The 23,077-nt window shown below is 32.6% G+C and overlaps 3 protein-coding genes across 4 annotated transcripts; 2 read left to right on the forward strand and 1 right to left on the reverse strand.

The window, feature by feature from the left end:
* Positions 1 to 1,608: 1,608 nt before the first annotated feature.
* On the forward strand, positions 1,609 to 4,517 carry LOC133675468 (ras-related protein RABA6a-like). The gene is made up of 2 exons (XM_062096855.1): positions 1,609 to 2,156; positions 3,850 to 4,517. Exons 1-2 carry the CDS (start codon positions 1,939 to 1,941, stop codon positions 4,298 to 4,300), a joined length of 669 nt encoding a protein of 222 aa, XP_061952839.1. The 5' UTR covers positions 1,609 to 1,938; the 3' UTR covers positions 4,301 to 4,517.
* A 4,971-nt stretch (positions 4,518 to 9,488) lies between these two features.
* On the forward strand, positions 9,489 to 16,285 carry LOC133675877 (golgin candidate 2). The gene is made up of 10 exons (XM_062097408.1): positions 9,489 to 9,777; positions 9,987 to 11,114; positions 11,764 to 11,874; positions 12,010 to 12,069; positions 12,443 to 12,500; positions 13,749 to 13,801; positions 13,964 to 14,056; positions 14,699 to 14,824; positions 15,620 to 15,667; positions 15,772 to 16,285. Exons 1-10 carry the CDS (start codon positions 9,724 to 9,726, stop codon positions 16,117 to 16,119), a joined length of 2,079 nt encoding a protein of 692 aa, XP_061953392.1. The 5' UTR covers positions 9,489 to 9,723; the 3' UTR covers positions 16,120 to 16,285.
* A 1,020-nt stretch (positions 16,286 to 17,305) lies between these two features.
* On the reverse strand, positions 17,306 to 21,507 carry LOC133676244 (uncharacterized). Of its 2 annotated transcripts, none has more exons than XM_062097889.1 (10): positions 21,291 to 21,507; positions 21,116 to 21,185; positions 20,891 to 20,958; positions 20,244 to 20,305; positions 19,922 to 20,003; positions 19,566 to 19,799; positions 18,892 to 19,020; positions 18,746 to 18,807; positions 18,547 to 18,663; positions 17,306 to 17,563 (listed from the first exon to the last, which is right to left on the reverse strand). In XM_062097889.1, coding segments are annotated over exons 1-10 (876 nt in total). In that variant the 5' UTR covers positions 21,342 to 21,507; the 3' UTR covers positions 17,306 to 17,562. The 2 variants fall into 2 exon arrangements, with proteins under 2 accessions (XP_061953873.1, XP_061953872.1); XM_062097888.1 differs by having other exon boundaries at positions 17,306 to 17,569.
* Positions 21,508 to 23,077: the final 1,570 nt, after the last annotated feature.

Genomic DNA, 23,077 nt, shown 5'->3' on the forward strand with positions numbered 1-23,077 from the left:
GTCGATTTTTTTTAATATTGAGCTGGTTGAGAATTTAGCTTTGTAATTCTTTTCTTTAAAACACTGTGAGTTGTTGTAGTATTTTCCTGCATAATTGTTTTATGTTTTTTTTTCAAAATTATCTTTGTCGATTTTTTTTATATTGAGATGTTAGTTAAAAATTATAATTACAATAAAACTAAATTATATGGGGAAAGCGTTGTTGTTTTCCTCACAAAACACAGTAGATTACTACAGTATTTCTCTAAATAGTTTTTTTATGATTCTTTTAAAATTTTCTTTGTCGATTGTATTGGGGAAAATATTGTAGTTTTCCTCATAAAACATTGTCAATTGCTACAATGTTTTTTCTCATGGATTTTTTTCTTTCAAAAATTTTCTTTGTTGATTTTTTTTAATATTAAGTTGGTAGATAATTTAGATTTGTAATTTGTTTTGCTTTTTATTAACAGAAAATTAAGTTAAATCATATGGTGAAAGCACTGTATCTTTCCTCACAAAACACTGTGAATTGTTACAAATCATATTGTTTTGTCTCTACGTTTTTTATTACCAACACAAATTTTTTTTCTATCATGAAATATTAGATCCGTCATATCTTTAGTTTCTATTACTTATCTAACGCTGGTTCATAATTATAACACTATCAAGTATATGTATTTTATAAACTTGTATTAGCACGCGAGCATGTCGTCTCGTATAGGTTGTAACTTGTAATGATTTGTAGAAGAAAATATATGATAAAATATAAGTAGAGACATCCATGGCCTTATTTTCTCATCTTTCTTTTCGATTAATAGTCATTCTGCTTTTTTTTCTTACATGATATCTTGTAATCAAGATGTCTAGTTAGCCTTTATCAATAAAAGAAAAAAAAAAGATGTGTAATTATCATGATCTCGAAAAGCTATAGTCATCAGCTAGCTTGTCTTCTCTGGCTTTTCATTAATCTCGTGAAAGCCGAAAGGTTTCTTGACTTATTCCGAAGATCCTTTACCTTTCTTTTTATAATTTATTTTTAATTGTTGCATAAACAAAAAATTGAATCATAGTGGCTTTGTTTGTTTGCCAGCTTCATTTCACGGGTCATTCTCAAAACTGCATATAAACTTGCCTGTTCTTGCTTGCTACACAAGAAGTTCCCATCCTCACACAGCTTTTACTTAACTCAGTCCTGCTGTAAGGAAAAAGAAAACAGAAAAATAATTTATTTCATTCCATATCTGGTTATTTATTAGTTGCAGAAATGAAACTCACCACCAACCTCTGGTCAAATCCAAATGCTTAAAAACCCTAACATAAAAGACTGGAATGATTAGCCATTATAGCTTAATCCAATATTTTCAAGCAACTAATTACAATCTTTGAATTCAAACAAGGGATCCTTGATAGAGTAACAACACTGTCAGCGCTCAGTGAAGACATCCCAGTTTATCGATTGCCACTTGAGCATTGGATGGCAACAGGAATTTTGAAAAGTCGTTGGAAGAGCTACGTGGAAGAACATTAGTGGTCCTTCGTTCGCTTTTTTGCAGGAGTTGTAATAATAATGGAAGGATTAAGAATTAAGGATGGATTATTGATTATTCCTCTTTATCTTGACAGCATTATAGAAACAGCCATCATGTCTCTATCCATGTCCTCACATGTAAACACTCAATACCCTCCAAACCTATGCCGAGAAGATTACTAATTTACTACATGTACCTGTCACTGTGTTTGCAATTATAAATCTGAACATGACTTTTTTGATTTTGGAGTTATATATAGATATACTTCTCTACATGACTTTCCACCATGCCTCAAGAGTCTTGTTTCTTATTTCTTGATCAAAACTCTCAACCTTCTGCATCTTTTGATATATTCTTTAGGTTTTCTTGTTCATTCTTTTTTGAAGAAGAGCTTGCAGGCTAGCCAGGGAGTTGATCATAGATATATATGGCTGATTCATATGATGAAGAGTGCGATTATCTTTTTAAAGCAGTTCTTATCGGAGACTCTGCAGTTGGGAAATCAAATCTTCTATCAAGGTTTTCCAGAGACGAATTCCGGTTAGATTCTAAGCCAACTATAGGGGTTGAATTTGCTTACCGGAATATAAGAGTTGGTGATAAGCTCATCAAGGCTCAAATATGGGACACCGCTGGCCAAGAAAGGTATGCCTATCTTCTTCTTCTTCTTCTTCTCTTTTTTCCATGATTTTGTCAGGTGACAGAACTCTTTTGGCATGGTGAATCATCATTTTTTCGGATTAGGATAGATGTTTTCATATCTGAGATTTGCCAAGGTTGCGTGTCTGTGTGAAATTACATGTTCATCTAGAAACCAGCCCACCAGCCTCACCCTTTGAGTTTTGATGCTTGATGAAGAGATTCATTCCAGCAGAATTAATTTGCAGTTAATTATCCAGCAGGATATATAGCCTGCCTTTAAATTTCCAACCAGATGAATCAACCAGAATTTGAACACTGTTTATGATCATCATATGTGATCTGCTTTAATCTCCATTAAAATGCTACCAAAGATGAAGATGATTTCTACTTATTTGGGACCCGCATAATGACTTAGAGTTCTATGTATCCTGTTCATCTTAGATTTTTATAATTAATAGTGCAACGCAAAAGTAAATCCACTAGAGATTCATGAAAAGAACGTCTATCGAATTACTTGCTGCTACAAAGTTCTACCTCGTAATTAATTTCCAGTTCTTTTTCGTCCCCTTTGTGCTGTCCCGTTGTCATTTCATTAACAACAATCAAGGAGGTGTAAAACTAATGTGATTTGGATCCTATGACAACTGATGTATAATTTATAAATTGTTTTTTAATATGATTAATCCTTCATCACCGAACATTTATACCATATTAAACTTCATCTTGTCTAATTAGTCAATCCAATAATTTATTAATTTAAAATTTATTCAAATCTAACTTAGATTAGATTTTATTTTAAATTGATTTGAAAGTTAACACAATCAGATTTTATTTTAAATTGATTTCATTTTCACAGGGACTTTTTAAACACAATACAACTAATTGGTGAAAGAAAATGACATTTCCTTTCATAAAAATACACTTTTTATTTGATTTTCTTATAATATTCATGGCAATGGCAATTCTTGAGAGCATTTGTATTTAAAATTCATCAATTATATTTAAAAAATTATTTTTTATTTTAAATTAATTTTTTATATTTCTAGATTATTTTGATGTACTAATATTAGAAATAAATTAAAAAAATATATATATATTTAAATAAAAATAATTCAATAAAACAACTTATACCGCAATGTCTAAATCCAAACCGTAATGATTCGGTGCAGATATCTGCCCCACGAAACTTCCTTTGGTGCTATCAATAAAACAGGTGTAAAAAATTATTCCATCCTAACCCTGTACGTCACTACAAGCATTAATTTTTCTTCATTTTCATCATCTTCTTCTCTGTTGCAACTCAATCTTGTTTGCGGCGAATAATACATATAATATTATTTTTTCAAATATTTTTATTTAAAAATATATTAAGATAATATTTTATTTTTGATATTAATACATCAAAATAATCTAAAAACATCAAAACAATATTATTTTAAAACAAATAAAAAAAATTTAAATTTTTTCAAAAATATTTTTAAAACACAAAAATAAATAATATTCATGAACTTTAACGATTAAAGATGCACATGATCTGGGCTGTCTGTCTTAAATGGTGTAAGTAAGATCCAACCATCCATTATTTAGGTTTAGGTACAAACTGATTCAAGAATATCACCTTATTTAAAACAAATAATTACAAAGTTTTTATTTTTTCATTATTTAAGATGGAAATAATTTCACCTGCTGCGCGCAGGTTTAGAGCTATTACCAGTTCTTACTACCGTGGGGCTCTAGGTGCGTTGCTGGTTTATGACATTACAAGGAGAGCAACGTTTGACAATGTGAAAAAATGGTTGCATGAGCTAAGAGACTTTGGTAGCTCAGATATGGTCGTTGTTCTTGTCGGAAATAAATCTGATATTAGTCATCTTAGAGAAGTTGATGAAGATGATGGTAAGAACCTTGCAGAGACCGAAGCTTTGTACTTCATGGAAACATCAGCGTTGGAGAATTTGAACGTGGAGGAAGCTTTCATGCAAATGATCACCAGAATCCATGAAATCGCAAGCCAAAAAAGCTTGGAGGCTAAGAAGAACGAAACAACAATTTCTACCATAAAGGCTCTTCCGGTGGGAAAAGAAGTGATTAATATTGATGATGAGGTATCTGCAACTAAACAAGCTAGTTATTGCTGTTCATATTAATATTTATGGATAGATAACTAGAGAAATTAAAGTTTTGGAAAATGCTTCTCAAGTTGTTTTTTTTTACATTTTATGTTTCATTATTATTTTTTTTACATTTTCTTTTCTTTTCTTTTTTTATTTGTTTGATAGTTAATTCGGTCATTAAGGGGCAATTAATGATAAGCAAAAAACGTTGGTTGATGATGATATAATGATAATGATGATGATTTTTGTATATTTGTGAATATTCCAACTCTTTAATAGCCATTATATAATTTCATAATATTTTTTAAAAATTATTATGATATACCCAAAAAGAAGCTAATATTTCTTCTTCTTCTTTTTTATTTCCTACAATCTATCATACCGCCACAAGTCTATGATGTTGGATTGATTAAAACAGATGGATGATGCTAATATTTTATTATGAACAAAACATTCTTATTTTATTTACAATCTCTCCAATTTATCAAAATCTTCCATTAAATAACTACATAACTTATATGATATGAAGTTTGGTAGAGAGCCCATCTTCCAAATTTGGACGTCTTTTGGGCGTCGTAGAGGGTTTTGTGTATTTGGTTTGGAGATGTAATGATTTTTTTTAGTGGGATCCATTTAAAAAATATGTATTTTTATTTTTACGAGGTATAGTTTATGCTTTAAAAGGGTTATATCTTCAAAAAAAAAAATCATTTCATCTCCAAACCAAACATCTCTAAAGAATATTTACGACAAAGTTGAAAATCATGTCTTACCAAGAATTAGTGATTTCATCACATTAAATTATGTTTTTAAAGAAAATTATTGTTCATTTATACTAGAACATTATTTTTTATAATAGTGTAATTATGAAAGTATTCTTATACAAACAAAATATTTGAACTAGATATTGAGTGATAAATGTTTTTTTCAAATCATGCATGGGCAAACATGTCTTTTTATTCTTTATGCACTAGAAAATTACATGGTTGCCCCTCAAGTGAAAAAAAAAATACTTATCTTATGTTTAGAAACGTTTTAGTATTTTTAAAATATATTTTTCAATAAAAAAAAATTACATAGGATCCCCTTGTTTTGCTTCTACTCGTGGACTAAAACAAGGGGATCCAATGTCACCTTACCTTTTTATTCTTTGTATGGAGAAGTTGCCTTGCTTCATCACCGACAGTGTCTGAGAATGTATGACAACCGGTGCAAATATCATCACCGACAGTGTCTGAGAATGTATGACAACCGGTGCACATATCTACAAGGGGTCCTGGAATCTCTAATCTTTTTTTTTTTTTTTGGCTAATGTAATGATGTATTGCTTCTCACAAAGGCTCATATAAATTCCCAGATTAGACTTATCTCAAGCATCCTCTCTGTTTCTTGTAGGGCATCTGGGCTTAAGGTAAACTATGAGAAGTCTAGAGCAATGTGCTCTAGAAACGTGAATAGAATGAAGAAGAATAAATTCATTCAAATTTATATTGCATTTCAATCAAAACCTAAAAAATAATTGAAAAAAAAAACCAATAACCTAGGTTAAAAAGTATTAGACCCGCATGTGTGGCCTTCTTTATTATTATTTTTTTTAAATAGATAATATATCATTTGTTTTTTTAATTTTTTTTTTTAAAAATAAGCATCGCATCATCTATTGCCTAGACTCCTGCCATTAAAAAAACAAGTCAAAAAGCTAAGCTAGAGTTTTTTGGAACTAAAATAATATTTTTCCATCATTTTTCATATAACTATAATGATACATCATTACACCTTAAAAATTCAAATAAATCAATTTATAGCCTCATCGAAACCCCTAAAATGATCAAAAAAACATAAAATTAAACCAATTAAAAATTTCTTTCTTAACCTTGGTATATTGTTTTTTGGTGACATGAGAAATAAAAAAAAATACCTAAATGACACTCCTCTAATCAAGATGAAATCATTTAAATTGAATTTGACTATTTTTGTCCCTAAAACTTGGTCAATTGACAACTTTTTCTATTCTACACCATTTTTTATGACTCTTTCTCCTTACAAATTTGAGGGACTGAAACATCAAAATCTTAATAAACAGGAAAAAAATGAAATGAAAAAAAATCTAAGTTAAATCGGGTTAACCTATTAACCCTATGACCATGGACATAAAATTAAAATAACCCCAAAAAAAGAAAATTAAAACACGACAACCAATTTCAAATAAATCAAATGTTGAAGGATGAAATTGAAAAAAAAATTAATTTTTAAAAAGGACCTAAAAAAAAACTAAAATCAACCTATGTTAACTTTTGAAACTTATGATCCCGATCACGAGCCTAAGATTAAACTCATATAAGGTAAACTAGGGGTGATCATTTTCGGTTCGATTCGGTTTGGTTTTTACCTTTAAAAAACAACCAAACCGGAAGGAAAAAAAAGGGGACCCAAATCGAATCGAAACCAGTCCAAATTGACTGGTTTCGGTTCGGTTTGGGTTCGGTTTTTGAGGTCCAAAATCGAAAAAACCTATGGTTATTTTTCTAAAGCCGCTTTTCCTTATTTCTTTCATTCCTTTTAACAGACTTAGTTTTTGGCTTTGTAGGAACAACAGGATCATAACCCGGAGGAACTTCCTGAGTCTGCATTTCCTTTCTCCACTGCGTCACACATTATAATAAAAGAAACCAACCCATATCAATCTTTCTTCATCCACATACACACATAGCAGAAAATTTAAGAGAATGGAACCAAACTCATGATTCTCCAGATCAAAGAAGAGCATACCAGGGCCCATTTCGATTGGTAGACGGCGACTTCGTCTTGGGGGGGTATAACCAGCCTGAATCCGAATGGATTTTCTAAGGGTATCGTCAGGTCATCTGCTAGGAATCACAATCCTCTCCCCTTCTTCTAGGGTTTTGCTTAAGTCTGCCATTCTTTTCGAGATGTGATGAATGGTCGTAATAGCCTAACCTCGTTGACTGGTGAAGAGGAGGCGACTGTTAATGGGAACGGGCGAGGGCGGTTGTTAATGGGAGTCGGCGTGATCGAAGGGGGCGGTTGTGTTACTGTGAAGTGTGAATGAAAATTGAAAGGGTTGGAGGGGAGGGCCGACTGTGTGAAAGGGAAAGCAGATAAATGGTCTTTTAGGGTTGTTGAAAGGGAAAGTAATGGGAGGAGGCGGCCCGCGGCTTGGACCGTTTAGTTTTTTTTTTCATTCCTAAACCAAACCGGTTCGATTCGGTTCGGGTTGGCCGGTTCAGACATACCAAAACTGGAAACCGAATCGAACCAGACATTTTCCTAAATATTTTAACCAGTTTAATCGGTTTTTTTTACTAGTTTGGTTTTTTCGGTTAAATCGGTTTTCTGGTTTTTTTGCTCACCCCTAAGGTAAACCCTAAAAAATAACAAAGTAAAATTCTATATCAATAAAATATTGAAAGATAAAATTGAAAAAAAAAACAACAAAAAAGGAACCAAAACAAAAGAAATAACAATAAAAAGAATAGGGACTGAATTTGATATAAAATAATTTAAAATCAAATGCTGAGAGATGAAATTGAAAAATTAATGTTTTTTTTTAATTTTTCCCTTCAACATCAGGTTATTTGATAATCAACCTTTATAGTTTTACTCAGTTTGCTTTTTATAGGGTTATTCTTATATCATGACCAAGTTGCAGATTTGACATACTAATTTGGATAGGCTAAGACCTGGTTTTCCTGACCTTTTAATGTTGTCATATTCTTATTAGTTTATATATTATCGTTGCATCTTTTTATTTATATTATTTAAATTAATTAAACTTATTAAATCCATTTGAATCATCTTTGGCTTTTAGATTTTATTAACACTTATATCTTGTTAGTATTTTTTTGATGTTGGAAAAATTTGGGTTGGTCCATGGCATAGCACAAATTCTATCTAGATCAATAACTAAAATTCTTTTTCAAGTAAGATTTGGATCAAAAATAATAAAATAAATCTTAGGATTGAACAAGAAATAGAAAAAGCACATAAGAAATTAACAAACTTAAGTGAAACCTATTTTAATTCTCTTATTGCGTGTTTGATATTTTGATATAAATTACTTTTTAAAAGTAATTTTTACTTTAAAATATATCAAAATATTTTTTTAATTTTTAATATCAGCATATTTGATATTGAAAATATTAATAAAATATTTTTAAAACAAACATGTTTTTAAGACCTCGTTTGTTTGTTGGAAAGTAGTTTCATTTTGGAAAGTGAATTCCGGAAAAGTGAATTATTTTTCGATGTGTGGTAGTGTAATGAAAAATAAGTTGGAAAATACTTTCTAGTGTTTGGTTATATTATGGAAAATGAGTTGGAAAATAACTTATTAATGTTTTAATTTTTTTCAAGTTTAGTAAAATAATGAGGAATAAATCTTACAAATTAAAAAGGTGAATGAGAATGAAATTGAAAAAAAATATAATTTCATAAATTATCTCAAATAAAATAAATAATAATCAAAATAATAGAGATCAAATCTAAAAAATAAAAAAATTAAAAGATAAAGAAATTAAAATAATAATAATTAACATTTCATAAATTATTTCAAATAAAATAAGTAACAATCAAAAGAATAAAGATCAAATTTGATAGATAAAAAATTTTAATTAAAAAATGATAAGGAAAAAGCAAATAACAATAAAAATAAGGATCAAAGTTAATATAAAAATTAAATTTTAAGAAAAGAAATTAAAAAAAATATTCAGAACAAAATATATATAACAATCAAAAGTTTGAGGACCAAATTTGATATAATCAGCAAATAATATGACATTTCTAAATTTTTTATAACTTCCGGAAAATGTTTTCCACCCAAAATAATAAGAAAACACTTTCCTAAAAACCAAGCTATTTTTTTTTACTGAAAAATATTTTTTTTAATCAAAAAATATTTTTTAATGATTAATATTTTTAATAATAAATAAACATAAAAAAAATTTAAAAATTAGTTTAACCTATTTGGAGAACAAACCGACCCTAAACGTAAATAAGTACGATTAAAAATGCAATATCGAAAAGGCAATCCCCTCGAGGCCTCGACTCTCTTCTCTTGTATCCAGTATCCATCTGTTTCTCTCTCTCTCTCTTGTCTGAAACGTTAGTGTGTCATAATCCCCACACGTGCCAACTCAATTTACATTCTACTCTCACTTCCATAAAACCACAACAATCACACCCCGGTCTCCTTTCCATTCCTCACAGACCACACCTTCTCTCCACTAATCGTCACGCTTCGCTACAAACCACCCTCACATATCTCACCTACCCGTTACATTAGCTTCACCTCTTCAACAACACCTCTATCCCTTCTCCCCATTTTTCTTCGCTTCTCTGCAAATCAAAATTTTATGCGTTTTGCTAAAATGCGTCTTGTGCGTAAACCACAACCTCACACTCACTAATTTGAACTCCAAACAAACAACAAAGAGAGAATGGCGAATTGGATCTCTTCAAAACTCAAAGTCGCCGAAACCTTCTTCGAACAGGCAAGCCAAATTCCTCTTTCCTCCTCTCTTTTTTCTTTTTTCACTAGCCAAACAGATCATCGTCATCGTCATCGTCATCATTATTATTTAGGTTTTATTTTCAATGTCATTGTGCTGCTGTTATTACAGTTTGTTTTTTATTTTTATATTTTTTTGGATGATAATTAGTTTTTTTTCCCTGCTTTGTTTTTTGGTGATCAACGGTTCAGATCGATCAGCAAGCAGCAGAATCTTTGAAGAAGAACGAACAGCCACGATCTGACGATGATCAGAAATTTGATCTACCAGCGAAAGCGGGGGGTTCTCTGTCTTTAAAGGATCAATTAAAGAAGAAAACACTTGAATTTAACAATGAATACAACGGAAAATTGAATGCTGATTTTGCTATTAATAAGAATAAGAATAATGTTGTTAATAACAATGTTGTTGGTAGTGTCAATGATAAGGAGGTTTTGAATGTCCCGAAAATTTCTCCCAAACCTAGGGCAACGCTTACTGATAGTGACTGGACTGAGCTACTTGGTACTCCTCCGAGTCAGAATGCAAGTTCGCCTAATCGGAGTAATGGGGCACCTGCCATTCGTGGGTTGAGAAAGGAGGGTAGGAGGCAAGGGAGTTTGGTTTCGAATTCTTCGGTGGTCGAGGCGAAAAGGAACCAGAAAGTTAGGGGTAATAGTGATAAGAATAACAGTGGGGTGACATCGAAGAGGTTGGATTTAAAGTTGAATGGGAAACCAAGTGATGGAGAGGAGTCTGGCTCATCAGCTAGGTCTTCAAGTGTTGAGTTGCCAAGTGATGGTAAGGTTATGGATGGGACAGGACTGGAGCAATATAAGAATGTGGGTGGTGAGGTAGTTGGAGAAAGGAAGGATGAGGGAAGTGAAGAAAATGGCGGGCGTGTTGAAAACAAGGATGCTGTGGAAGGGGAGGTCTTGCATGTGGCAAATAAGAATCATGCTTTGCTTTCTGCACCGGAGAAAATAGATGGGATATCTGATGTGAAGAAGGGAGTTGGTGATGTTTATGGTCGCTTGAAAAGTACTGTGAAAGGGAAGCAGGGAACTCGGGCTGCATCTAGAAGCTCTGTCTCGGATGATTTGAAGAAAAATGATTCGACTAGCGATGAGAGCTCTGATTCAGATAGTGATTCGGGTTCATCATCTGATTCTGAGAGTGAACAGGAGAGGGAGAGAAGGAAGAAGATTTTGGCTGAAAGAGCAGCAGCCAAAGCTGTGCAGGCCATCATAGAGCGGGAGAATATGGTTGCCAGATTGGAAGGGGAGAAGCAGAGCTTGGAGAAAATACTTGAAGAACGAGCAAAACAACAAGTACAAGAGGTAATACTAGGCATTCACTTTGCTCTTATAGTTGATTTGTTTTCTTTATTGTTAGTGTAATTTAGATCATGATATATTTGATTTGAAAGAATGGGCCTTTAAGAATCCTTTGTTTTGGATTTAATGCATGACCAAAAACACGTAACATTTTCTTGATTTTAGTAAAGTAAACAAAAAAATTACAGTCAATTTTCTACGTACTACTTGCTATACACATGTTATTGTTGAACATCGATGAAAATAATAGGACAATGGATTGAGCTGATCAAATCAACTGGAATCCATTCTATTTATAATTCTGTTGAGAAAGCGAATCTATCCAACCTCATTTCAAGCTTCAAGAACATAGACCAAGCTGAAATTTCACTTATAGGGGTGCCGATAACTTTTTGATTCTGCTTGCATTGGCTTAACCCTGGGTCAGATTTTGCTTCCCACTTATCTTTCAAAATACCAATGTCTCTAAGACAACTGTAAACTAAGAATTTGCTATAAGTGACATGGTCAAGTAAGACAATGCAAACCATGTTGGTGGTCAGTGCTTTTGATTCTTACCATGTGATATTTACATTTGTAGAATTTAAATTTTTATCAACTTATCCTTTCTTTCAAGCCGCAATTGTGTGATGACTTCTTCTTTCTCTGACAGGCTTCGGAGCTTCAGACAACTACGATGGAAACAATGGAGGCTGCTGACTTAGAAAAGCAGAAACATAATAATACTAGAATGGAAGTTCTTTCCCGATTGGCTAAACTTGAGGTACATTAGCCTGTTTCATATGCTCTTTAGATGTAGTTAGACTGGTATTTGTTTCTATATCCTTTGAATTTTTTAATAGAAAGCATGAGTATTTTTTGTTACTTTAGTTGTCTCTAAAGAGCAATGTGATTGCAGACCACAAATGCTGATCTTGCAAGATCCCTTGCTACTGCACAGAAGAATCTTGAACTAGAGGTATGATGGGCTTCTAAATCAAGTGATTGGGTTATGATTGATCTACCTTCCTTTTCATTCAGAATTTGGTTTGAGATATTTTGTCTGTTTTGAATAAATTGCATTCTTTCCAAATGGAATAACATTAGAAGAAAGTTTATTAACTTCTATTTTTGATAATTTGCTTTATAATTCTACCTTGCTTAATTATAGCCTTTTTCCCTCTTGTGTTCTGATACATGCCTTTTATTCTAGTTTGGTATGCTATTTTGTTAAAGGACCATGTGCAATGCTAGCCTTGGCTGATTATATTTTGAAATTTTCTTGATGTATATAGTACAACATGCATGCACATAATAATTCTATTTATTTTTATTTGTACTTTTGTGACTAGATTAATCAGGTGGCAGAACTCCGACAACAATTTGAATTAAAAGAAGTGGCTCTTGAAGGTGTGCATGCTTGGATTATGATCTGATTATTTTAATGAACCTGCTATTTATCTTGTATATGGTCCTTTTATGTTTCAATCAGTTCTTGAAAAAAGTGGGGTTAAGCATTTGAAATAGAGATAATGTTAAAGCATGCATCAGCAGTCTTTACAGTCAATTCATTATGGGATAATTGGAGGAAATAAAAAAAAACATTTGTAAATGTTGTTGTCAGGATGTAGATCTCAATAAACCAACATTCTGAAGGTTTATGAAGTGGAAATGTGCTAGGCACATGTTAGTGTTGGAAGTTAAGTCAGTTGCTGGACTTGGGTGATAAATTCCTTGAACTTCTTACAGGAATGGAATGTTAGGTTTGAGGTGTTAGGAACGTGCAACCAAAATAGTATTAACTCTGAAGTTTGAAGTTAATCAGTAACAGGACTTGCAGAAATTAGATTAAAGTTTGTTATTGGTTCTGATAAATAATGAATTGATTGTAACAGACATGAAAGAAAGGATGCAGCGTGCACAAGAGCGCCAGAGAAAGTCAAATTTAAAACATTAACAAATTGTAGAACAGAGTCTTCTTACGTTCTTTGGAGAGAAACCTAAGAATATAGTTTCCTACAGATTATGTATTTAGCTCATGAACCTTTCCCTCAATCCCTCTAATGGTCATTGTGTATTCTTGTTTGAGTTTGAAGGCAAGAGTGATCAATGACCGGGAAAAGTACTTTGTCTCTTCTTAATCTTGTTCATTAATGTTAGCATCACTCTCAATAGTAACGTGATGCCTATTATTAAACTGTTAACGCCCCACTATCACAGAACTCTGACAGGCTCCAAATTTTCTTTCTTTCTTTCTTTGTTTAATTTTCAACCGTTGCCCCTTTAGCTTTATATTTTGACTTCTCTAGTTTAGAAATTTCTGGTGAACAAATTGTCAATTCACAAAATGGAAACTTATTAAGAACTTTTTCTTCTGGCTTCTTTGGCATAAATCATGTGTTAATTAGATAACAAGAATACAAAACATTAAAAAGCTTGAGCTTTTCAGTTGTAGATGAGATAGTGGCACTGTATTTTATACTTCAAATTGATCTCAACCAGCACAAATATGATACCATAAATTGATCATTTGCATTTAACCAATTTGTGATCTTCATAGATATCAAGGATAATTTTATCATTAAGATGAAGTATATCTTGCATAAAATCACTTTCTAATGCACATATGAATTGTTGAGTCTCCTTTTCTTCTTGTAGATCTCAGGAGGAGGATCTCCAAGACTCACCAGACTGAAACATATTTAAACCAGGTGAGTCACATTCTTCCTGTGATCATATTGGTGCACAAATAAAGGTTATGGAGGATCCTACAGTCCTTGTACAGAGTTATATGCTTTATCTGGTTCTTATTAAACTCTTTTCACCAACCCATCCAGTTTGTAATCAATTGTGTTAATTTTGGAATTTTGTAGGCTGCAGCTTCAAAAGGAGTTCAATTTGAACGAGAGATTCTTGAGACAGAGTACTTGTTCCTAATTGATAAAATTCAAAGATTGGAAGACAAGGTTAGCTTTCATGTTTCAACATAATGTAACATTTCCAAGTTGTCACCTTGCTCTGTATTTGTGACATCTATAAGTTAATCAACTTTTTGTTGTCCTTTTGTTTTTGTTTTTTTTTTTTTGAAAAATACTGCATGTTTTTTAAATTCCTGAAGCTTATCATATTTAAGTGCTAACTTTCAGTCTGTATTCCTGATTTGCATTTCGTTTGAAAATAATTTGCCCAGAACTTGTGTGCATGCAATTAAGAAATAAAAAAATTATTAGAGATTATCCTTTTGCATCAGTGCAAAGCTTAATTAAACATGGAAGATCCTGAACTTGATGCTTTTGCATTCACTTTGATATTTGGTAACAAATGTTTAGCAGTAAAACCTCATTGTTAATTATTAAGGTCTCAATTTTGTATCCTAACCTCATTTTTCGATGCTGCAAGACAATTTTGATCTTTATCCATACAATGACTTTCCAATAGCTAAGCTACAGAAATGATGTTCACAATTTACTTACATGGCTGTGGACATTTTTGATATATTATATCTCAAGCAATTTTTTGGATGATTTTCTGTGGTAAGCTGGCATGTCCAGCTGATACATTCCCATGCCAGGTTACTTACCTACATAAGTTTTACGTGTCTATTTCAGGCAAAGAAACTAGAAGCAGATATTGAGATGACAAGAAAGGAGATGGAGGATCCGACAGAAGTAGAAATTGAGCTCAAGAGAAGGCTTGGTCAGTTAACTGACCATTTGATTCAGAAACAAGCCCAGGTTTGTCTTTCAAACTACTTTCAAGTCAATTGTAGTAACTGGGATGTGCCCTTTTTAGTCAATTGTAGTAACTGGGATGTGCAGTTTTTCTCTTCTTTAGGTCTCCCAGGTCTCCCAATTGAGTCATTTTATCCAAGGATTTCTAATATTGATGTTTTGAAATAAGAATTTTAGACTTTGATTCTTTCTCATAGAGCTGCCAAGCTTTATAATTTCATATGTAAAACCAAGGGAGTTTTGTTATTCAGGGCATTCTTTCTTAGCCATGAACTCGTCAATTTCTATAAGATCAATGTGAGCTGCCTAATAAAATAAGACTAGAGCTCTTCCAGACATTTTTATTTCATCTTATGATCTAATTAGACAGTCATTCTCTTGAAACTACGAGTTGAATTCAAGAAAAAAGAGTTGATTGTGTGGGAATACTTTAGGAAGTATATGGCGGCATCATGTTCTGACTTCTGACAAATAGAACAACTATTCTGTTGTTTATATAGATTAGGCAGATTTGTTTTGTAAATGATGTACTGTTTGAAAGGACTACTGGTTGCCAATTCATTCATCTTCAACAAATTCTTGGTTGAAACTTCCACAAGTAGCATTGACCCTATAGCAATGTATTGGTAATTCTATTCAAAAGTCTTGAGTTAATAACTTCACTTCTCTCTGCCATGATCTATTGAGTTGTTTTGAGTCAACAAGTGAAAGATAGCCTTGAGCTGTCAAGTGTCAATTTCAACTATGTATTCTCAGTTCTGCGTGAAGACAAAATTTTGACATTGATTCTTCATCCAGGTTGAAGCGCTCTCCTCGGAGAAGGCAACCATAGCTTTCAGAATTGAGGTATGTTTTTACAACTTGGAATGATTGGCAGTACCACGGGCAACAGAAAAAAAAAATCTAATGGATTTTTGTGATTCGCTATTTATGCTGCCATGCACTTTCAGGCTGTTTCAAGGTTGCTAGAGGAAAATAAGTCGGTGGTGAATTCAAGTAATTTGGAATCAGGAAAATGGGCAATTTCTGACTCAAAGTTGAGGCCTATGTTTGAGGACAAAATCCGTGCTGGAAGGAAACACTTGGGATCATTGGTTCAGCAGTTAGACGCTATTTTCCTTGCAGGTGTAGTGTTTCTAAGGAGAAATCCAACAGCAAAATTGTGGTGTCTGGTCTATCTTTTATGCCTTCACGTTTGGGTCATTTACATTCTTATGGCACCCTCCCAATCATCAAATGAGGGCAGATCTGGTGCTGTTTTTTCGCTGGAAAATCTCAACAATACTGCAGGTGTGTAATTGCTTGTGGTGTGTGTATATATATTATATATTTTCCTCAGCTTTTTTGAGAGGTCTTGTATTACCCAGTGTTAAAGCACTACATTGCTAGGGTTGTAATGATTCATGTATAAACAAGAAAAGTAATAAATATATCAACGCAAAATTCCTTCTTTTTTATATATAATTATTTATCTGTCTCTCTCTCTCTCTCTCTAGGAAAGAAACATGAAAACCCTCCAAATTACTCTTGAAAAGGATAGTAAGTGTAGTAGAAAATCCTCAGAAGTAACTCTTGAGAAGGTTGATTTGCAGAGTCCATGATTGCATGGAGCAAGTGAAAATGCTAATAAAAGAAATCTCATTGCAGCTAAAAACTAAGAGATGTAAAGAACTAATAGTTCTTTCGGAAACGGTTTGTGGAAGGGCTCCCCTACGTATACGCCAATGTATAGTTTTCTAATTTAAAATAAAACGAGACATGAATTATTGTATAGGTCGTGATGTGCCAAGAAATATAATACTAATTATATATTTATACTATGATTTGATGGAATCCTTGTGGGCATTGACTTCCATCGAAAACAAGGAGAAATTTAAAGAACTCTTTAAGGGAGAAATTTAAAGAACTCTTTAAGGGCGACATTTTTATTCATAGTTTTGAAACTTGACTCGGTTTATTTAGGACTGAAATCGAGTCAGGTTGAAGAAAAAATAAAAGAAAAAAAAACTCGATGTGACCCGGTTAACCAGGTCAAATACTCAATTACAATCCGTTAATTTTTAATTTTTTACTAAAATAACATTGTTTTAATTTTAAAAAAAATTAACCTAGATATCCCAATCAAAACTCAAAACCGAACCTTAAATCAAACCGGATTTAAAAACTATACTTTTATAAAAAAAAATCCTTCGGTCACTACCTAAAATTGTCACGCACTGATTCTTAACCCTTTTTTTTTTTTTTTTTATAATTTCAATTAAACAATTAAACAACTGTTTGGCATTGCAGTTAAATGACTATTTCATCATTTTTTTTAAAAAATTCTTTAAATATTTTTGATGGTTTTAAATCATTTTAATGGATTAATATCAAAATTTAATTTTAAAAAATAAAAAAAATATTATTTTAATATATATTTTCAAATAAAAAATACTTTAAAACTCAACATTTACCACACATTCACTGATCAAAATCAAGAGGGCATTAGCAAACTTAAATATAAGAAATCAGCATTGATTGTGGGAAGGAAACTCAGTGGACAGAACAGTAGAGGTGGAGACATGTTTCAGGCAGGAGAAAGAAAATCAACCGACAGCTAGTAATAGAAATAGCATGGCGTATATGTAGCTTGACAGCTATAACTATTCCTAGTTAGTACATAAAAGTTACCAAAACAGGGCAAATTCCCTGTTGAACTTCTAGCCAATCTTCGATCCATCGCTGCCTCCACCTTGTCTTGTTCTATTCCTTGCACATACAGAGATTGCTTTAGAAACATTGCAAATTTGAACGGAATAATGTCTACTTGCAAAATAAGTTTTAAGGTGCAATGGCATCAAAAACTTGAAACATCACAATATTATCAACCTAACAATGTCTACTTTCACTCAACAAGCACTACACATCTAACAACGTGATTTTTTCTCTTTCAGGCAAAACACAAGTATTTTACAAGAGTTGAATAAACTTATTTTGATAGCAAGCAGTGGATTTTTGAAGCAGAAGCAGAGAAGCATATAGCTTACGATGGAGTGAGGTAGATCACAATCAGATCAACAAAATATTATCAACCTAACAATGTCTACTTTCACTCAACAAGCACTACACATCCAACAACGAGATTTTTTCTCTTTCAGGCAAAAACACAAGTATTTTACAAGAGTTGAATAAACTTATTTTGATAGCAAGCAGTGGATTTCTTACGATGGAGTGAGGTAGATCACAATCAGATCAACAAAATAAATATTCCCAGTCCATCTCCAATATATATGCAGTGCAAGTCTAGTCATTGTTTTACCAGATCAAATCCACATGCAGAAATCTTAGTTCAGTTCTTCATTTGCTTCTCAACATCAACTATATTTGCTTAAAAAAAATCAACATGAAACGGAAATGGTTCCAAGGTAAGTAAAAGAAAGGAGGCAAAAGAAAAATGGAAGACAAGTCTCCAACCAACAGAATGAATTGAAGTAGCAGTCAGACAAAGACAACAATAATAGGCAACAGAGACAATGGTTGAAATGGAAGTACAAAGGAGCAAATTTTATCTCCCTGCAGTTTCACACGTTCAATTCTACATGCATTCCTATCATAACATGTTGGAATTACTTCTTGGAAAATGCACATTACAATTCATGGACACCCCATGAATAGAAAGGTGGATTTGTGGATTACATGCCAGAACATAAAAAAAAAACAAAAGAAAAATTCTATTGGTGTCTCACCATGTTGACCCCTCTTCTGGAAAATTACGGCTGTAGAGAGGAAATTCAAAGAGGAAAACAGATTTGAACCATGAAGGTAAGCTCCTGTACACTGCTTGGGGCAGTGGAATTAGAGGGCTGAAACAGGAGTTCAGTCAGCTAGTTTATCCTCCAGATTAGTTGAAAATAAAAACTGGCACTAAGAGAAAACAAACTTAACCTGGTTGTCCTTTTATACGCCCTGTATGCAGCCACGTTGCCAAATTTCTTGTCAGCAGATTGCTGTTCACATAGTTGTGGATGGTAAGCATTTTGAGATGTCAAAATGAAGTTTCAGCAATAACATTTGAGGCAGGAAGAGCAAACCTCAAGCAATGGTATGCCGCTGACAAAAAGAAGCAACAATGTGAGAAAGATTGGCCCAAGGATCACCAGCCACTCAGCACCTTCCAGTACAGGTGCAGAAGCCACAAAAATACCCCACCAAAGGAGAATCTGAGCATGACATTCAATAAGGTTTAGCTTGTCATGACGAAATAAGATTGAAGCAGATCAAGTGAATCTTTGGAGTATGTGAAACTTATGAGACATCTGTTCCAGGAAAAACTCAGATGAAACAACTTCAGGTTACTTACTTCTCACAAAATTACTAAGTTAATAATTCACGAGGTACAAATTTTTGCGTGCCATGAGCACAATAATAGTGAAGGCTCGTATTTGTGATATGTTTCTTGTTTATCCAAATTAAACATCCAGCACATTTAATAAAGCCAATAGAGGTATTGACTGAAACCTATGAGGTTTAAGTTCAATATTTAATCACATTCAGGTACTTGCCAAGGTAGTGAAGTTGAATATGAAGGGCATGCACTGAAACAGTCAAGTTTGCACTTACAACCTGTAACCATTAGAACAAAGAGCATATTTTTCTAAAGTTGTCACAGGAGCAGCACCGCTTGATTTCAACCAGCATTAAAAAAGCATCACGCTGCTCTGCTTTCTAAATTACCCAACATTGGTGAGAAAAATGCAGGACAAACCTCGCCAAAATAGTTTGGGTGACGAGATATATTCCATAATCCAACATTGCACCATTTCCCTCTGTTTTCCGGAGCATTCTTGAATGTCAGTTTTTGTTGATCAGCTGTAGCTTCAACTGAAACACCAACAAACCACATAATCCAGCCAATTATGTCTGCAGCCTGAACGGAAGGATCCCTGTCAATTCCATTAACCACTGTTACAGGTAAACTCACAGTCCACACCCAGACAGCCTGCAGTGAATAATAAGAGGATGAAAACGAATAATTCACCTCTCAAACATCAAACCATACCCGACAAGAATTGAGATATGAATATCATTAATTTAAAAAGAAGATGAAGAATCCTCAAAAACCTGAAATATCCAGAAAACAGCTAATTTCCCCAAGTTACTACGCATTTCATCAAAACGTCTATCCTCCCCCCACTGCAGAATCCTGTTCACAACAGCACACAAATACAGTCAATCAATTTCAATATACTATTATCCAGTATCTCATGAAGCTAGTACAGGCAACCACGGAATGTCTGAGTGGCAAATTGATTAGGGATTTTAGTATCAAGCAAACTTCATCTCATCTCATGCAACTCAAAACTTCTGAACTGAAATAATAGTATGTCGTAGAATTGCTTATAGAATTTAAAAGCCCTTCCGTAGAATATCATGTCATTAGTACCTCAGTAACAGGAACAGTCCCAGGCGAAGACCCCAAGTTACTACAAGGAAACTCAAGACTACCTGAAATACAGAGCAGCAAAATCATAAATGTGGAAGGTTACATGCTAAAAAACACAGGGCAGGATCAGAGTAAATATTAAGTAGCAAGCAATTGAATTTACAGTAGTAATGCAAACAATATTTGCCCAGATGAAATTACAGAAGGAAAGAAAGCTAGAGGTTTACAAACAGGAATGTGGAATCCATGTAGCTGATCACTTCAAATCAATCAGCCTATCAAATTCCAGTATTATGTCATACAAGATGTGCTAAATAAAATAGGTGACTCGTTACACCTTACTAAACTCGCATCACTAGGAGTCTTGTTAAAGCAATTCTCAGCATACATGTCTGTACATGCGTGTAATCAAAGGACACCAGGATTTTTAGTAAAGTTGAAAGGAAGAAGGATATAAACAATAAAATCCCATTGAACAAGATGTGGATAAAGGGTTATATAATGCTTTGCTAAATCACATCATCAACTGAGTCTAGGATTATCAAAGACTCCAGCCGAGTCTTAAGGCATAATAACAATTTCATCCGTCAAAGAGTGATACAACAGTGTTAAAATAATATTATAACCTCAGGAGGAGAGACATTTACCTGTCTGAAATGCCATGTCCCTTTCAAAACCAGAGTCAACACAGCTAATATAATAAAATTTGTGCTTCCTGATATAAGGAACCAGAATCAATTTCCACAAATATTACAAAAGTTACCAACAACAAATTAAATCAACAAAGTTGATTATATCAATTTATTCATCAATTCCTTCCAGCAAATTCTCAAGGAAAGTTGGGAAATTGAAGTCTAGAAAAGTAACAATACCGGCAAAGTCAGTGACTTTATCAAACTTAAGAAGGGCAGTGATAACAAAAAACAGCAGTTGGTATCCCACCTATAAAACAAAATAACAGCAATGTTCAAAAAAAATTAAGGCCGCCATTGAAGAATGGAAGATAGATAGATAGATAGATAGAGAGGGAGGGAGGGAGAAACTTACAGTGACGATGGCAGTGAGTGCTAGAAAATGGGAGTCTAAAACGGTTCCCATTTTGAGGGGATTACGTTGTACTTCACTATAGTTTTGTTCGATCGAAAGACTGGTTTTTTCAGTTTGTTGTGTTCATTTGTCAGCTTCATTTATGCTTATGGGGTGTCTCTTCTTTTATTTTCTCTTGCCATAAAAATGTGTGGATGATAAGAGAGAGGTATTATGGGGTTGGGATTTGAACACCGTTTTGTTTTGTTTATTTTTAGCATTCAAAGTTTTCAATTCATTCCCTTTTCCTCTTTTTGGGCCTTAGCGATGGGAACAATTCAAACGAACCACTTTTTTTTTTTTTTTAATTCCCTTTTATTCTTTATATATATATATATATTCCATGATAACATTATCCTTGAGTCGTCTTCACTTAAATTTATTAAAAAATCATTTTAATTTAATAATTTAAGTTGTTAGTTAAGATTCTAGAATATAATTTATATTATTCTCTAACATATCTTTTCAAGTGAAAGAAATTTGCACAAATTTATATTATTTTATATTTAAATTTTATTAAATAAATAGGGATAGTGAGATTCGAACTCGTGATCGGTTGGTCATCAAGATTATAATACAAAGTCAAAGAATCATCTCAACTCAATAATTTAAGATCTTGGGTAAGGTTTCAAAATATAATTTATATTATTTTATAACAAAATTAAGTTTCTTGGGATGTAATTTTAAGACATAACTTTCATGTTAATATAGCATATTTAGAAAATTTCAAAAAGTTTTATCATTGTTTCTAAGATTTACGTGATAAGATTTAAATTTTCTATAATCCATAAGAGTTTCCTAGAGGTTATGATGATATCCCGTCGTGCGATAAGCCCATAACTAATGAAAATTAAAAGGTAATCCCAATGTTTTTTCTTCACTTTTGCATGTCTCCTCTCATTTTTCAAATTAATTATTAACTATAAACTAAAAATAAAAAAAAGGGGATTTTACTATATTTCTTCTCAAAAGCATTATTTATTTAGATTGTGCTTTACTTCTTCTTTTTCATCAATATTTTTTTAATTTTATTTTTTAATATTAGATTTTTTATTGAATTATTATATTTTCATGATACGAATTGCGGATTTGACGGGTTAACCTGATTAACTCGGATTTTTTTAATTAACTTTTTCTCGGATTTTTTTAATTAACTTTTTTTTCAATTTTATTTTCTAATATTATGTTGATTATGAATTAGACTTCATAATTTATTTTGTTTACTTTCTATTATGCTATTCCAGCCCATGACCTAAGAATAATATTTAACAGGTTAACCCGAGTTAACTCATGTTATTTTTTGTGTTATTTTTAATTTTTTTTTCTAATTTAATCATTTAACATTGGATCGGTTGAGAATTGAGTTTCGTAATCTATTTTGATTTGCTTTTTATAGTGATATCTTGGCCTCACAATCAAGATCATGAGTTTTGGTATTTTTACCCTGGTTAAATCGGACTATTTTTTTCTAGGAGCTTATCTCGGTTTCATAACCCAAGTCATTGGTCCTTCAACATTGGATTTGTTTTTTATTGGATTGTCATCGTCTCATAACCTAAGTCACGAGTTTCGCAAGTTAACCTAATTGATTAAGTTTTTTTTTTTTTTAATTGATTTTTTTCAATTTCATCATTTAATATTGTGTTTGATTGGCAATTAGACTTCATGATTTGTTCATGTTCTCTTTTTTAGGTTATCTCAACCTCATAACTTGACAATAATACTTAACGGGTTAACCCGGGTTGACT

The sequence above is a fragment of the Populus nigra genome, chromosome 16 (genome assembly GCF_951802175.1).
Source record: "Populus nigra chromosome 16, ddPopNigr1.1, whole genome shotgun sequence".
NCBI lineage: Eukaryota > Viridiplantae > Streptophyta > Magnoliopsida > Malpighiales > Salicaceae > Populus > Populus nigra.